Source organism: Podarcis bocagei (assembly GCF_964188305.1).
Source record: "Podarcis bocagei genome assembly, chromosome: 5".
Taxonomy (NCBI): Eukaryota; Metazoa; Chordata; class Lepidosauria; order Squamata; family Lacertidae; genus Podarcis; species Podarcis bocagei.
Window position 1 is genome coordinate 54,558,166 of NC_138129.1, and position 15,262 is coordinate 54,573,427.

General features: G+C 40.3%; 1 protein-coding gene across 1 annotated transcript in view; it reads left to right on the forward strand.

Moving 5' to 3' along the window:
* Positions 1-14,019, forward strand: part of MAST2 (microtubule associated serine/threonine kinase 2) — a 155,514-nt gene extending 141,495 nt beyond the window's left edge. The window contains exons 24-30 of the mRNA XM_081193140.1: positions 1,098-1,384; positions 2,372-2,587; positions 4,119-4,345; positions 5,581-5,703; positions 7,158-7,294; positions 7,732-7,919; positions 8,364-14,019. Coding sequence (XP_081049266.1) covers positions 1,098-1,384; positions 2,372-2,587; positions 4,119-4,345; positions 5,581-5,703; positions 7,158-7,294; positions 7,732-7,919; positions 8,364-10,468 — 3,283 coding nt within the window. The 3' untranslated portion in view covers positions 10,469-14,019. The remainder of the gene's footprint in view (positions 1-1,097; positions 1,385-2,371; positions 2,588-4,118; positions 4,346-5,580; positions 5,704-7,157; positions 7,295-7,731; positions 7,920-8,363) is intronic.
* Positions 14,020-15,262: the final 1,243 nt, after the last annotated feature.

The window sequence follows — 15,262 nt, forward strand, 5'->3', positions numbered from 1 at the left end:
AAAGGGATGCTCACATGAACATCCAAATAAAGTGCCAGTGTAGAGGTTTTTACAGTCAAGTATTTAAAGAAACGTATTGGTACTTTTGACTATGCTGAATGTCAATGTTCCCTTCTAATACACGTCTAAATAGTGGACTTGGTAGCTTAATATTTCAAGCTGCAATTCTGTATATTCTGCTTAAATCTCAGTGATAGTGGAAAGCAATATGCAGTTTCAGTAAAGATTGTTTTTAAACTGTTCTCCAAAAAACTGTTCTATCAAAATAAAATGCCTTCACTCAACTACCAAAATGCTTAATTTGGCTGAAAGGAATGATTTCTTTAAAAGTAAGAGTGGGGAGGAAACATATATACAGCTATTGTGGCCATTAATCACGCCTTCCTCTTTTTTGATACTAAATGGAAAAACAGTAGTTTATGACTTGTACTCAATGCAAATAATTGCTTCACTTGGATCTTTCATTGGTAGTGCTATGTAGCATAGCGTCAAAGAGTATGAGGAATTACGGTAGCTGGTACGTTCCTGCTTCAAAATGTGACTTTTAGGCAAGTGAAACCATCTCCTATCCTTACTGAGATAATGGAATATAGAGTACAACCCTCAAATCGTGCTATATCAATTCTTCTGCGATTGGTGTATAAAATTTCTGTATAAAAGGTTTTAGATTTCTGAAAGCTTTATTTCTAAATATAATATCCACTTATACTTTGGTTTTGGTGTACTGAAAAATAGAAAGAAATGCAACCACAGCTACCTATATTGATAGGGAGCGTGGGGTGTTTGAGATTAAAAGTTTTGATAAATTGCCTAACATATTTGTGAAATTTGTGGCTTCAATAGTGGCTTTTTAGTCTTTTCAAATCATCTAATTTCAGTTCTGTCTTGACTGAAATACCATCACTTTGATTAACAAATCATAGCACCAAATTATCTTGCCTTTTTTATAAGCATGTCAAAGTTTGCTCCAACTAGATCGCTCATTCTTGACTTTTGCTTTATTATGCTTGTATATCATTAACAGTAGCTGCATCTTGAAATCACCAACTTCCTGAAAAATAAATTATCTGGGGTTTGTTCTGTTCTCTTCCCTACAGACTGCGGAAACATCTCTCAGTGTCTGAATCCTCTCACACAGAGAGTGACTCCAGTCCACCTCTGACTGTCCGCCGGCGATGCTCTGGGCTTCTAGACATGCCCCGCTTTGCCATTTCAGCTGAGGAAGAAGGTAAAAAGAAACAGCTGGATGGGACACAGCCACGGGAAAGTCACCCTCTTCCAATTCCAGAACAACCTGTGGAGCGAGAACTACAACTGGATGATGAGGATGGGTTAAAAACACCCTCTTCAACTGTCAGTAATATGAGCAGCTCAACACTGACAGGTATGTGCCTTTCAAGATGGAAGCATTGTCTCCACTAGGTGCACTAAGCTTATTGTTATCTGGGCAGGTCATTCTAAACATCTCCTTACACAATATGGGGTAGAAAAATTTTGCCTCCCTGGATGCTTCTGTTCTGTTAGGCATCTATGCATAGGCGTCATATTGAACAGGGAGTATGTGCATAAATGTCACATAGATCTGAACAGTGTGGGTGATACCACACACACAGTCTGGGGATCAACAATGCAATTTGGCACTACATGCACTGGATTTTACATTCATAAACCATATTCAGATGTTAACCCACACATAGATGTCCAGTGATCTCTCTGAGGTGATAAAGATAGACCTGGGTGGCAGGGAGTTGCAGTCTTGCTCACCTGTCGCAGGTAAGGAGATTGTTTCTCAAGAAGCTTGTTACTCAAGTTTTCACAGATCCACAGGGCCAACAGCTGGCTTCACTTCGGAACCGTAAAAAAAACTGGACTGCTTTTTTGTCGGGTCCATGTTAAAATATTAAAAGCTATGTCATAATGCCTTCTATAATACAGAACATCTTGTTTAGAAGTAGCAAACAAACAGGTTGTGGTCTTTGTCCCCAACTTTTGTTGATAGATTAACTGGTCTTCTTTTTTCATCATGTTGTTTGGATCTTTAATACCACCCCTCCCCCCCCAAAAAATCTCAGACTTCCGCTACTTCCAACACAGTAGCAGAGTTAGCTTTATTCAGGGTGTTTGGGGTGAAGTTTCTTTGGCTTAATTATGTGTTTTTGTAGCAGAAGGAAAACATGGTAATTTTGTTGAGATTATAACACCCCTAGTTAAATGCATCTATAAATAAGGCTTCAGGGCTTGGGTTTGCTTCTGAGGAAAGTTCACTGTCGGGCTGTGTGTAAACATGACTTTGATTTCATATACGTGCCTGCAGGGGAACAGACTGTTAGAAATTCCCTATGGTTCTAATCTATTTTAATTGATACTGTAGCTGGAAGCACTACAGACTTCTCTGATCAGTGCACTCGCAGTAATAGCAACGAGGGCCCAGAGTTTACTACTCCTAAAGCCACAAGTGACTTGGCAGTGCGGCGAGCCCGACATAGGCTACTCTCTGGGGAGTCTGGGGAAAAACGGACCACACGTCCTGTTAATAAAGTGATTAAGTCAGCATCGGCCACAGCCCTCTCTCTCCTAATTCCTTCAGGTAAGATACGGAAAGAGTATTATTTGGGTGACTTGCTTAAAACCAGAGGACTTTTAAGCACTTGAAGTAATACCTTTATATATTTCAAGTTGGGCCAAGATTCATTTAAAGTCATGTTGTTCTGGCGGTGAAGATGTAATGATTTGCCATTTATAACTCAATTATATATCAAGGACAGCAATTTATTTGTCAGCTTTTTAACTACATCTACCATAAGCTATTTTATTATAGTTTCTTAAAATGCAGCTTCTTTTGTTTGTAGATGTTTATGGAGCAGCATGTTAAAATTGCAAGCATGAGAAAAATGTAGGTGTCTTGTAGCTGTGCAGGCATCTACTGACATTACTGCATTTCAAGAATTTCATGAACAGCTGAGATGGTGTAAAAAAAATGCTGCAATGGATCAAGTTACTAAGTTCATTTGAACCATAGAAATAGAAATCTAACCTCAATGTGGCTGCAATATGGCCCTAGGCAGCTATTTGCATATAACCCTCTTCGGACGGCTCATTCTTAAGGAGCTGTGCACTGCTCCCGGCATGTCATTAGCTCTAACATTCATTGAAAGAACAAGCTGTGGGTGAATTCACTACTTAAGTCAACAGAATAAGTTTCAAATGGGTAAAATTCGCTGTGCGGGGTTGCCCTTTTTCTCATTGCCTGCCATAGACAGTATTGGTTCATTTCTGTGGTCAAGTTCAGCATTTTATGTCCAGAAATGAGTCAGTGTGGGCCAATATTTCCCATTTACTTAACCATGACCATCTGCTGTTTGCTCCCATTGTCTGGTATACTAGACAGTGTGGTTATACAGTGAATAGGGAATATGGCAATTCAGTTCACAGCCAGTGGCTGTGGATGAATATCCTTTATGAAGTTGCTTAATCCCACATCGTCCTATGGTATTAAATGCCTTATTTATGGGCAGTGTGCAAAAGTGCTTCTTTTTAATGTCCTGACTCTTGATTCAAGTGGCCATCAGTTTCATTTCATGTTCCTAGGGTCTGTTTGTTTATATGAAACATTTCTCTATACCATTAATATTTTTCTAAACTTCTGTCATGCTTTCTGTAATTTTTCCAAACTAAACAGCCAAAACACTTCAGGCTTTCTTCATGAGGAAGGTGCTCCAACCTCTTGATCATGTTAAGCCTGTGAAATCACTCCTTTTGAGAGAGGTGATTTTATAGAAGAAGAAAAACCCATAGCTTCAGATCTGAAATCAGAATATTTTTTAGGACATGCTTACAGGTCAGTTACAGAATAAGAGTATAACTTGGCTAGGTTAGCGGTGACAAGTAATGCACAATCCTGATATTCCGTTTCTCTGATGTTGATTTGTTAAAACATATTTTCAGTGGCCAAGAAAAGAGGAATCAAGTGTCACTAGGCTTTTTCAAATGCAAGTGGTATAATTCTACAAGTGTTACAAATCAAGATATTTTGTTCCACTTTCATAATTTAATGCACATTGTATTTTCTTATGAAAACCAGGCTTTCTAATTTGCAGTCCTTCTTTATTTTCATGTAGAGCACCATACATGTTCTCCATTGGCTAGTCCAATGTCACCTCATTCTCTCTCCTCCAATCCATCTTCAAGAGACTCATCTCCAAGTCGGGACTTTTCTCCTGCTGTCATGAATCCCAAACCACCAATCATCATCCACCGAGCTGGGAAGAAATACGGCTTCACACTTCGTGCTATTAGAGTCTACATGGGGAACAGTGATGTCTACACAGTGCAACACATGGTCTGGGTACGTTCGTCTCAGTCATGATATGACTCGCTTATAGCCTAATTTGGAAAGAACCTTTAATTAACTGGGCCCAATAAAACCCCTTGTTTTTCCTTGGCTCTTCCCAGAATCAACGCAGAAACGGTGTCTCTCTTCTACAGAAATATATTGGGTGGGGGGTGGGAAGCTCTCTATCAGAGTTGTAACCCCTGGGTTAATTACATTTAATTCCTTCTGAGCTGTGTTGACAATGATGGTCTGCTTCGGATCATCTCCTTCCCTTAGGATTTTTCACACATCTGCCTGGAGTTGATTACATGTCTTAAAGCATCACTGTCTTCCCACTGAATCGACTAGGGATTTGGAATTCAGTTCAGCTGTGAATTATACAAGGGGCTTGCTGTGTGTGCTTGCTGTTTCTCCTTCACCCGTATTCTCAGACAGCCTGTCTTGTATACGTGTTCTCTTTTTGAAGTTTATATGCGATTGTTTGCCAGAGCCATTCCCCACAAAGAATGTTTCTCAGTTTTAATTGCATGATGCTCACAGGTTAAAAAGAAAAAAAGAAATGGGAGGGGAAAGAGTGCCCCAATTTCCCTATAGACATCACTTAAGGTTTCCTCATCAAAATGGTGATTATTGTTTGAATCTAATTATCAGTGATACAATAATAATATGGAATAGAATAATTGCTTTTGTAAATCTGCTTCTGATCCTTATTCTGCTTGACCTTGACAAGGACTGCATTATGTAGAAGACTTAGCTGTCATAAGGCACAGGATCACATGCCACAAATTGAACACATCATCATTTGGGTTGTTTTCATGCTTGCAATTGATTGTTTACCCATCTTGACTCATAAATATTCATAACTATTTGTATTGGGAGAGAAATTATTATTAATAACTTAGAGATGAGTAGCAGAACCACACCACATGCCATGCAGCTATAAGGCCCCAGGTGCAGTCCCTGACATCTCCAGTTAGGTAGATAAGCTGAGAAAGACCTCTGCCTGAGACCCCAGAGAATGTATGCTAGATAGACGAGTGGGCTAGATGAGCCAGCGGTCTGACTTGGTATGAGGCAGTTCATTTATATCTTCACAAAGGTCCAAATGAAAAACTTGGTAGTGAGCATAGCATCGCCTTCTAGTGCACGGAAATTCTGAGACTGGTTTGTATGTAGAGTTGAGGGGCAGATAACATGAACAGATGATTCTGTTTGTTGAACTTGATGCATTGTCTCTATATTGTCAGCATGTAGAAGAAGGTGGCCCTGCAAGTGAGGCTGGTCTGAGAGAAGGGGACTTGATAACCCATGTGAATGGAGAGCCTGTACATGGACTGGTTCATACTGAAGTGGTGGAGTTGGTCTTGAAGGTAAAGATGGAGTATACACACGTGCTGTGCGACAAGTGCAATGTGCATAAACATAAAAAAGGGATGCTTACCCCAAGGAGGTTCTCCTGGAGTATCCCTTTGTGTCATATTGGTGTCTGACCATTTATTTCCCCAGACTTTGCTTTATCTTGCTGATGATTTTAATCTATGTTGCTTTTATATGTTGCTCTTATATGTTGCTCTTAGTATGCTGTTCATTAGTTTTAATTATTTTATTTGTATTTTGATTACTATGTTGTACACTGTCCTGAAGTTTGGTTTTGAGAGACAGGGTAAAAGTTTCAAGGAGTCTTGTGTTGTTAAAGCTTCTGCAATACAGAGCCTAGCATATTGTACTAGAAAAATAGAGGCAGATGAACCAAAAGCATTAATAGCAGCATTACTAAAACATGAATCCTTTTTCACCATAAGGAACATGCTATTTGAATTATTTTTCTAATTTTTAAGCTGCAAAACACTATTTTCTCTTATTGCTCTCATCGTAGATTGAAAACTTTTTTTTTAAGCATTTTGCTCTGATTTGTCTGAAGGCTTTTCCACATGGTAAATGTGAAATGATTTCTTTGGAAGGTCCAAATGCTTCTCTTCAGGGTAGGGCTTCTGATTCATTTTCCTCACACATCAGACAGTAATATATTGTTGCTGGCGAAAAGTTTTATCTAGCTAGCATTTGGAGTGCTTTCTGGAATACAGTTTCACAAGTAGATTTGTGCCTGTGACACCACAGAAGTTGCAAGCCTTCCTATGCTATGGAGCAGCAGTGGAGTCAGTTGACAAAGAAGGAGCTTGCATGAGAAATGCAAGGAGCAAATGCACTTTGAACCTGTTGCCTGAATGGGGAGTAATTTGAATAAATATTTCTTTAGAGCAGGGATGGGGAACTGTGACCCTCCTGTTTTTGTAGGACTCTTAACCTCCCAGCCACCATGGTCAGTAGTGAAAGGTGATAGGAATTGGTCCAACAACTTATGGCGGTCCACAGGTCATCCATCCATGCTTTAGAAGAGGAAGGAATACCAAAGATAAAACCAAGTAGAAGTGCTGGAGTTGGGAAATGCTGCTTGAAATAATTTCTAGCATGAAGCTGCTGGACATGTTGTAATTTATTTGATTGGCTTCTGGTTACCTTAACAAATTTATGTTGCATAATGGGAATCACAGTGTTGAAACTATTTGTGGCTGTCCTTCAACTAGAAAAAATGTTGCTTAATTAGTTGAAAAACCTGTGACTCAAGAAGACCTTCTAGCAGCATTTTCTAAAGACAAAATGAATAAATACATATTGGAGAAGAGGAAACAGAATTACAGAGGCTAATTTAAGCCACACAGTGGTAGACTGGCATTTCCCCTAGTATTAACATCCAGCCCAACCAAAATACTCATGAGAGATAAAGAGATAAGTAAAATGTGTGTGTGTGTTTTCTTGCTGGCAGAGTGGAAATAAAGTGTCCATATCTACTACACCTTTTGAGAACACATCAATTAAAGTGGGGCCAGCTCGGAAGGCCAGCTATAAATCAAAGATGGCAAGGAGGAACAAGAAAAGCAAAACAAAAGATGGACAGGAAAGGTTAGTGATGCTTTCTTTTAGGAAATGAAATTATGCTCTGATAGCAGTTGCCAAGGAAAATTGCAGAAATATCTTCTGCTAGTGAATGTTTTATATCACAAGAATTACACAGTGAGAGACGATTTTAGTAAGCTATGGGTTGCACCCAGAGTTCCATAAGTGAAGTTCCTGCTTATGAACAGGGTGGTCTCAGAATTGCCTCCATCTGCACCTTCTAAAAAATCTACTCTGGATGCCTGTAGGGTCCTCTGCATGGGAATAGCACAGGGCAGGGTTGCCGGGAGAAAGGGAAACCGGCAAAATTTGCCCACCCCCCTGCACCTTGTCTACAGAAGTCTCTTCTGGATCCAAGTTTTCGCTGGGAAAAGATGCATATCAAAGATGCTGATCCTATTTGTTTATACAAATAATGATAGTATTCACTTTCACTTTCTCAGTAAGAAGAAGAGCTCTCTGTTCAGGAAGATTACCAAGCAGGCTTCTCTGCTTCACACCAGCAGGAGTTTGTCTTCTCTCAACCGTTCTCTGTCATCTGGAGAGAGTGTTCCTGGTTCACCTACTCAAAACCTCTCCCCTCGTTCACCAACACAGAGTTACCGATCTACTCCCGAGTCTGCACATTCAGGTAAAAGGGGAAGCAGAGAGTAGAGAGTGGCAGACCTTAAGCAAATCTTTCGGACTTGGTAGTAATAATGTAGCATTTTCTCAGCCTGAAGGGCACAAGGAGACATGTCTTACAAACTATCAGGGTTCCCAAAGTGAAGCATGAACTTCTTGGAAGAGGTAAAAGAGTTTGATTGCTGTAACTTGAATTCTCTCACTGTGTTGTGGCCAAAAATGGTAATGTGGTGTAGAAAATAGTGGGGGAAAGCAGCACAATTGAGACAGGGTGTAGCTGACTGATATTTTCTGTTGCAGTGGGCCACAACTGCCTAAATTCAACCCCACCTTTGCCAGGTTGCAGTAGCCAACTTATTTCAAATGTGATGCTCGTATTATAGCAGTTCCTAATGTTTCTCAATGTATTTCCATGCTTTTTTTTAAATATCCTACTTTTTTATGTTCACAGTTGGTGGAAACTCTTCTCAGAGCAGTTCACCTAGTTCGAGTGTTCCCAACTCCCCTGCTAGTTCGGGACATATCCGACCCAGCTCTTTGCATGGACTAGCACCAAAGCTTCAACGGCAATATCGATCTCCACGACGTAAATCTGCAGGGAACATTCCTCTCTCGCCACTAGCTCACACTCCCTCGCCAACCCCACAGTCTACGTCGCCTCAGCGCTCCCCTTCTCCTTTGCCAGGGCATTCAGTTGGCAGTTCAAGCATCATGCAATCATTTCCTGTCAAGTTACACTCCTCCCCACCTCTCGTCCGACAGATTTCAAGGCCCAAGAGTGCTGAGCCACCAAGATCCCCTTTGCTGAAGAGAGTCCAGTCAGCTGAAAAACTTACCTCCTCTTTCTCTTCAGAAAAAAAGATGTCGTCTTCACGCAAGCATAGCTTGGACATCTCCCATTCAGAATTCAAAAAGGAGATGCTCCAGAGAGATCCTGGCCTCCAAAGTTGGCAGGAATCCATGAGTGAAACAACTGGAGGCAAAGTTGGACTTGCAGAAAAAGGGACCCTGCAGAAATCTTCTTCCAGAAAACTGGGACCTATTCGGCACGACAGGGTGGAGCGAAGGGAGTCTCTACAGAAGCAGGAGGCCATCACAGAAGTAGATTCTTCTGAAGATGAAACTGACGAAGGATCAGAAGATAGTCAAGATGGAAAGAAAATGGACAGGCCAGCCTTCAGTAGAGACCACCAAGTTTCTGATCCTTTCTCTGAGGATATGAAGCGTTCTTCCAAGTTGGAAAGCAAAGACAGTATGGAGGACGATGCGTTTCTTCCTGAGGAACCAAAAACTGTCAGTTTGCAGAAAGGGGCGGATCAACACCAACCAAAGGATGTTGCAAGGACACCACTGGCCGGTATAGATGAGTCACAATCTGAAGTTTGTGTGAGAACTTCTCCTATTGAAAAATTTGGTGACTGTGAAGCAGTTAAGCTAACAGATTCTGAAACCCAATTAGGGTCAGGACAAGGCAATACTCTCAGACTTGCTAATCAGAAATGTGCCTGTTTCGAAGATGCTGAGGACCCTAAACAAACTCTGATTATCCAGGAAAGCATAGACTGCCCAGAGCAGGTGAAGTGCCTACCAGTGAGATATCTGCAGCTCGGTCAAGGTGACTGTTCAGGGCTGGCAAGTGGCAAAGATAACCTGAAGGAATTTGCTTCTACAGAAACTACTTATATGTTGTCTCATGATATTAAGCCTTTGTTAGCACTTTCTTCTTCTACTTGCACAACTAGCACAAGCTCTCTTCCACTAATAAGCCAAATGGACTGCAAAGATGCACCTCAGAAACAGGAAGCCCAGTCTGTCAAGGAAAGCACCAGTATTCCAAACCTGGCAAGCAGTGGCAAAGCATCTTCACAAAGGTCTCCTGATGCCGAAGAATCACAAGGTTTGTCATCTGCAGCATTAGTTTCAAAACACAAAAGTCATGCAAGTGATACAAACTTAAGTTGTCCTATAGGAAGACCAAGTCTCACAATTGATGCAGCAGCTGAAAATGGAAAATCAGTTTGCCCAGCTCCTTTAGCAATAGGTGCAAAAGGCATGTTGGGCCCAGGAAATATTAATGTATCTGGCTCAAGAGAACTAGAAAGAACAAGAGAAGAGTTCCCCCCGAAGGAACTGTTTCATATGAAAGAGAGTACGCCAAAGGAAGAAATGCAGGAAACACTAAAGGAAGGGCCAGGCCCAGTAACAGCCAAACCTTTCAGCATAGGTAGTCTCATTAAAATATGTGGTTCCCATATTGGGTCCGAAAGCCTAGCAGAGTCTTTGGAGCCGGAGTGTTCAGTGGGAGCAAAAGAGAAGCCAGGGACTGGTAATTCTAAGGTACCTGAAATTTTGGAGGACAGGTGGCAATTGCCTCCACCTGAAGAACAGGCAGATGGCACAGCAAGGCAGAGCACAGGGGTTTCATCTGGACCAGATTCTAGCCAGAATTCCAAAAAGGAAACTGCTCTGATGCCAGGAGAAATCGGAGAGGCTGGAGGTCAATCACAAACAAGAGACTTCCTGTTGTCAGATGGTGACGTCGTGAAGAAAACATAGCAACATATCTACATTCAGAAGCAAAGACAACATTAGTAGAACACAAATATAAAAAACAAAACTTGTGCAACTTTTTTGTTGATTTGTGTTTTCACACTCTTGCCTTTTTCATTCTTGCAATTCTATTTTTGTACTCAGCGTTTGATGCCTCTTAGCAGGGTATCTTTAAAGCAAGATTTAAAAAATGATTTCCAAACTCCCCCCTCCCCCCCACAACATTTTTGGCCCTAAATTTGAAGCATTCTGTTAAATATCTATTTTCTTTCAAAATTCCAGGGAATTACATTTGCCAAATTAGACCGCTCACTTGGAAATGGCACATTTTGAGCACAAATTCCAAATTTTAGTCCTTGTTTCCAAAATTTTAGGTCATGTCTTTTAAGTTGGCAAGGATTAAAATAAACACTTTTGATGGCAGACTGTTCTGAATCATTATGCCACCTCACATATTTTCTTACATATCATAGACGTCCAATTTATGTATATCTGTGAGGAAACCTTGTGTCAGCTTGTGCAATGGGGCAATACCCTCCTTTTAAAAAGAACATTAAGCAAAACGGCAAAATAAAATCTTTAGTTTATCTTTGTTTTTGTTTTTAAAAAGGCTTTGATTTAAAAGAAGATTACTTCTTTTTCTCCCTTTTTAGAATTTTTAATCCTTTTTGCTCAAAGTAGTCAGTAACCTCAAAAGAGGCACATGGTGCTTCAGTTATGCTAACTCAGGAGTAAGGGGCCTGTAGGCTTTCACTGTAATTGCTAACTACAACTCCCATCATCCCTGACTATTGGTCATGCTGGCTAGGACTGATGGGAGTTGCAGTCCAATAACACCTGGAGGCCACAGGTTCCCCACCCCTGCTTTAGCAAGCTAAGCTAATTTACTTTACTGACATGTTGCTGTGAGACGCAAACATTTGGGACTATCACACCCCCAGTCTTATGGAGCTATCTTGATTGTTGTGGACGAAAGTTAAAATCCAGTGAAGTGTTCTCATTTGACTTTGTGAGTGAGAGAAGTGATCTTCATTGATTCATCAGGAGGCAGCTAAGACCAAACCGTGTCTAGGTGAAATAGTCCTGTTAGCATTAGTGTCTCTTTCCCAAGTGTAAGTAGGTAATTCAGTAAATTGACCCTTCAGTCATATAGTAAGTTTATTATAATTCAACGGTCCCTTCTATTGTTTAATCCACCTTCTACCTTTCTTAATTGTCTATATTTTCTAAGTAACCTTTTGAATGTTTTTGAAAGTTCAACATGAGTTGGTGCTTTTTGCTTAAAGACATCTGAGTCTATGATACTGCACTGATACATACAGTATAGCCCTAGCAGCAGCATTTCAAGTATATTACTTATTGAATCTAAATACAGTTTATAGGCAAAAGTAACTATTTCCATAAACTCCACAATACTTACAGCCTTGCCTAAGAGAATGCATCTGTGTGTGTCTGTGTGAGCAGAGAAAGTAATTATTTGCATAGTCTGCTGTTCTACCTACAGAGGTGATCACATGTTGACTAATAGCTCTCCAGGGCAAGCGCTGCAATTCATTACAACACAGCTTTATTGCTCAGCCAGGTTTCTGATATGAAGGCTCTTCCTGCACCATTTCTCCTTACAAGAGCCTACATGTACTTTTTGACTAGGAATATTCTCTTAAATCCTTAATTTATTATAATCTCATTTCAAGTGTGTCTTGCCCAAACTCCCTGATTCTCCCCACTACATACCCAATTATTTGGTTTTAGTTTTGGACCAATTTATTTTTGATTTGGGGTTTTCTTTATATTAGTGTGTGTGTGTGTGTGTGTGTGTGTAATAAAGGGAATAGTGTGTGTGTGTGTGTGTGTGTGTGTGTGTGTGTGTGTGTGTGTGTTGTAATGCTGCAGAAAGATCCATTGGCTTTCTCATATAGAACTTGAAGCTTCAGTACTCAAAACTTCAATAGTAGTTCCCCACAATGATTTAAGATCTGCTAATCTCTTTAATCCTGCCACCAGTGCACAATAGCTAAATTTATGCATTAACATTTTTAAAATAAACCATTAGGCTTTCCTCCATCGAGCCACACCTTTATCTTACCAGCCTTTCCTATCACTTTGCTGTGTTGCCCTCAGAACAGAGGCAACTGGGGCCTCAGTGAATACATACATTCAGAGAAAGGGAATTGATGGCATAGCCACTCAGAAATGCACATTAACTTGAATAATGTAAAAATATTAAATGCATTGATTTACACTGTGTGAATTTGAGCCCCGGGGATGAATAATGTAGCTTCAAACATACCTTGTAGCATCTGTTTACACAAAGGCAGCCAAAGGATTTATATCTCTAGTTTAGCCAAATAAAGCATATTGGGCCACCTCATTTCTGTATAGATGCCACTTAGATATTACCTTTTTATGTATTCATTCTACCATTACCAGGAAACCTATGTAATTGTTAAAGCCTGCAGAAGCCTTCATTTTTCTTGTTACTTGATATATTCCTGTAACTGTTGTCCCACTTCAGTAAAAATGATTGGCCACAAAAAATCGTTGCATCGAAACCACATGGCAGTAAATCAGATTTATTCTTTGGACATCTAATATATATATATATATATATTGAAGAGTTCAGACAATCATGATGTTTCTGAGGGAAAAATTTAAGGTCTTAGGCTTAATATTTTTAAGTGCTTATAAGGAGGCAGCATGTGATGAGAGTTGAACTGATGTTACCATGTTGAGGAGACAAGTGTTTGCATAACTATAGTCTAGTTAAGCCACTATATGTATACAGTGTTGATCCACTTAGCTGAGACTGATCTCCATGATGTTCCATGAATGGGGGTGATTGGATAACTTTGTTTAGGCATGCAATATACCACAGTCCCCTTAGCACGTTGCTTTCCTACTTTCTCTTATTTTCGTATGGTGTCTAGAATTTCAACTTTAGTTTCCTACATACAGCCTTTAAACCTTTCAATATCCAGCTGGTGCATTTCTCAGCAATACTTCACACCATTACATGGTGCATCTAAAACCATCAAATAGATATTAAGTGTAAATATTAGACTTTCGCCTTGCCTAAAAACCACTCCTGGGGAACAATGCCTAAGACTTTTTGGTGTTTGTTATGCTACGGAAGAATACTCAACATAGACAGGGTAAAAGGAATGACCTGTGGGGCTTTTTTCCCTCATTAGCACTGAATTAAGGTGTTCTTTGGGGTTTTTGTTTGTTTCTTCCTGTGGGGAGGATTGTGTCTTTCTCCAGTTTTCTCTTACTGGACATGAAGGATGATGCCGTACTTCTAGTGGGTGATTTTACAGCTGTGTGTGTGTTTACATTGTGTTTTGGTTTTTGTTATTCTGGAGGCTGTGAGCCCACCTTTCAATTTCAAGTTGGTGCCAATCAGCACCTGACTAGCAGAAACATAAAGTTGGGATATAAGTGTTTTTAGAAACTTGAACAATTGCCACATAATAGAGGTGCAATAATTTTTATTCCTGTTGTACCTGCATGTTGATGTTCAAATACTCCTGAAATACACTTCATTTTTTTTACATAAACCCGTGTCCATTTCTTAATTATTTCTCTTCAGAGGTTTTACTGTGATACGTTGCATTAATCCTGTGTTTCACTTGATCCATGCTGAGTGTCCTGCAACAACCCTAATGGGCTTTGTTACAGTGGTTCAGTTCACATGTTGTAGCAAACTATATTTAATGGTTTACTGCAAACACAAAGATTGCTTCCACTTAGTTCCTCCCCTAATGGGAGCTACAAACCACCATCCCTGGCTTGGCATTATGCCTGAGCCAGTGAATTCCCCCTTCCCCAAACCATGATGGGTAAGCCGAGAAGAAACCTTTGTTTCATGGTTTGTTTGGAGCAAAACAAACGTAGTACTAAGCCAGGTATTGTGATTCATTGGTCCCTCTTAACTCTGTTTTATGATATGCAAATGCAACCAATGGGTGGATGCATATAAGACTTGCCAGTTGATAATGTACTTCAATGTTCATGTGAACTGCTTCTTGATACTGTAGACTGCGTGCCAGTGTTATATGTACTGTGGTAATTTACCACTTGGTAAGTGGTCACCTGCATTCACTCCTGTTCTTCCATGAAATCTAGTTGTTTCATCATAACATAGTTCAATATACTAGCAGCTTGGGAAGATGGCCATGGGTGGCGGGTGCAGTTTTATTTGAGCAGTCATCCTATGCTTTCCTACCACTAATATGTAACATATTTCCATACAAGTACTATGCTTGGGCATCATGTAAAATGAACTCTGCGATTCCATAGTCTTGTGGTGATATAGACAGCCAGACACATGTACCCACATGAGAAATAAATGTAGAGCTATAAAAACCTTAAGAGAGAGGGCAGTGCCTGGGAGCTATCACCCTCTCTCCATTGTGTTCCTGCAGCAAAGGCTTAGGCTGCTGTGCAACAATTTAGCCCCTCCCACATTCCATTCCTGCACCTCGTGAGGGAAAGCGAACTGTTTGCTCAAGAGAGGAGGGAGACAACAGCTATTCCTATCCGTATAATGCTGAAATGAAGTTACAGCTTTCAGCAGACACCAACTTCTTATGAAGTAAGCCAGCTGTTTGTTCTGGATGTAAAGCAACTGGGGACCAGGGCCTTTACATTGCTTTAAAGCATGTTTTATACTTATTCCCTGACCTGCCCCCAAAGAATTATGGGCACTGTGTTTTGTTAAGGGTTGCTGGGAATTGTAACTTGGTGAAGGATAAACTACAGTGTCTAGAATTCTTTGGGGGGCGGGACACACATGCGGTT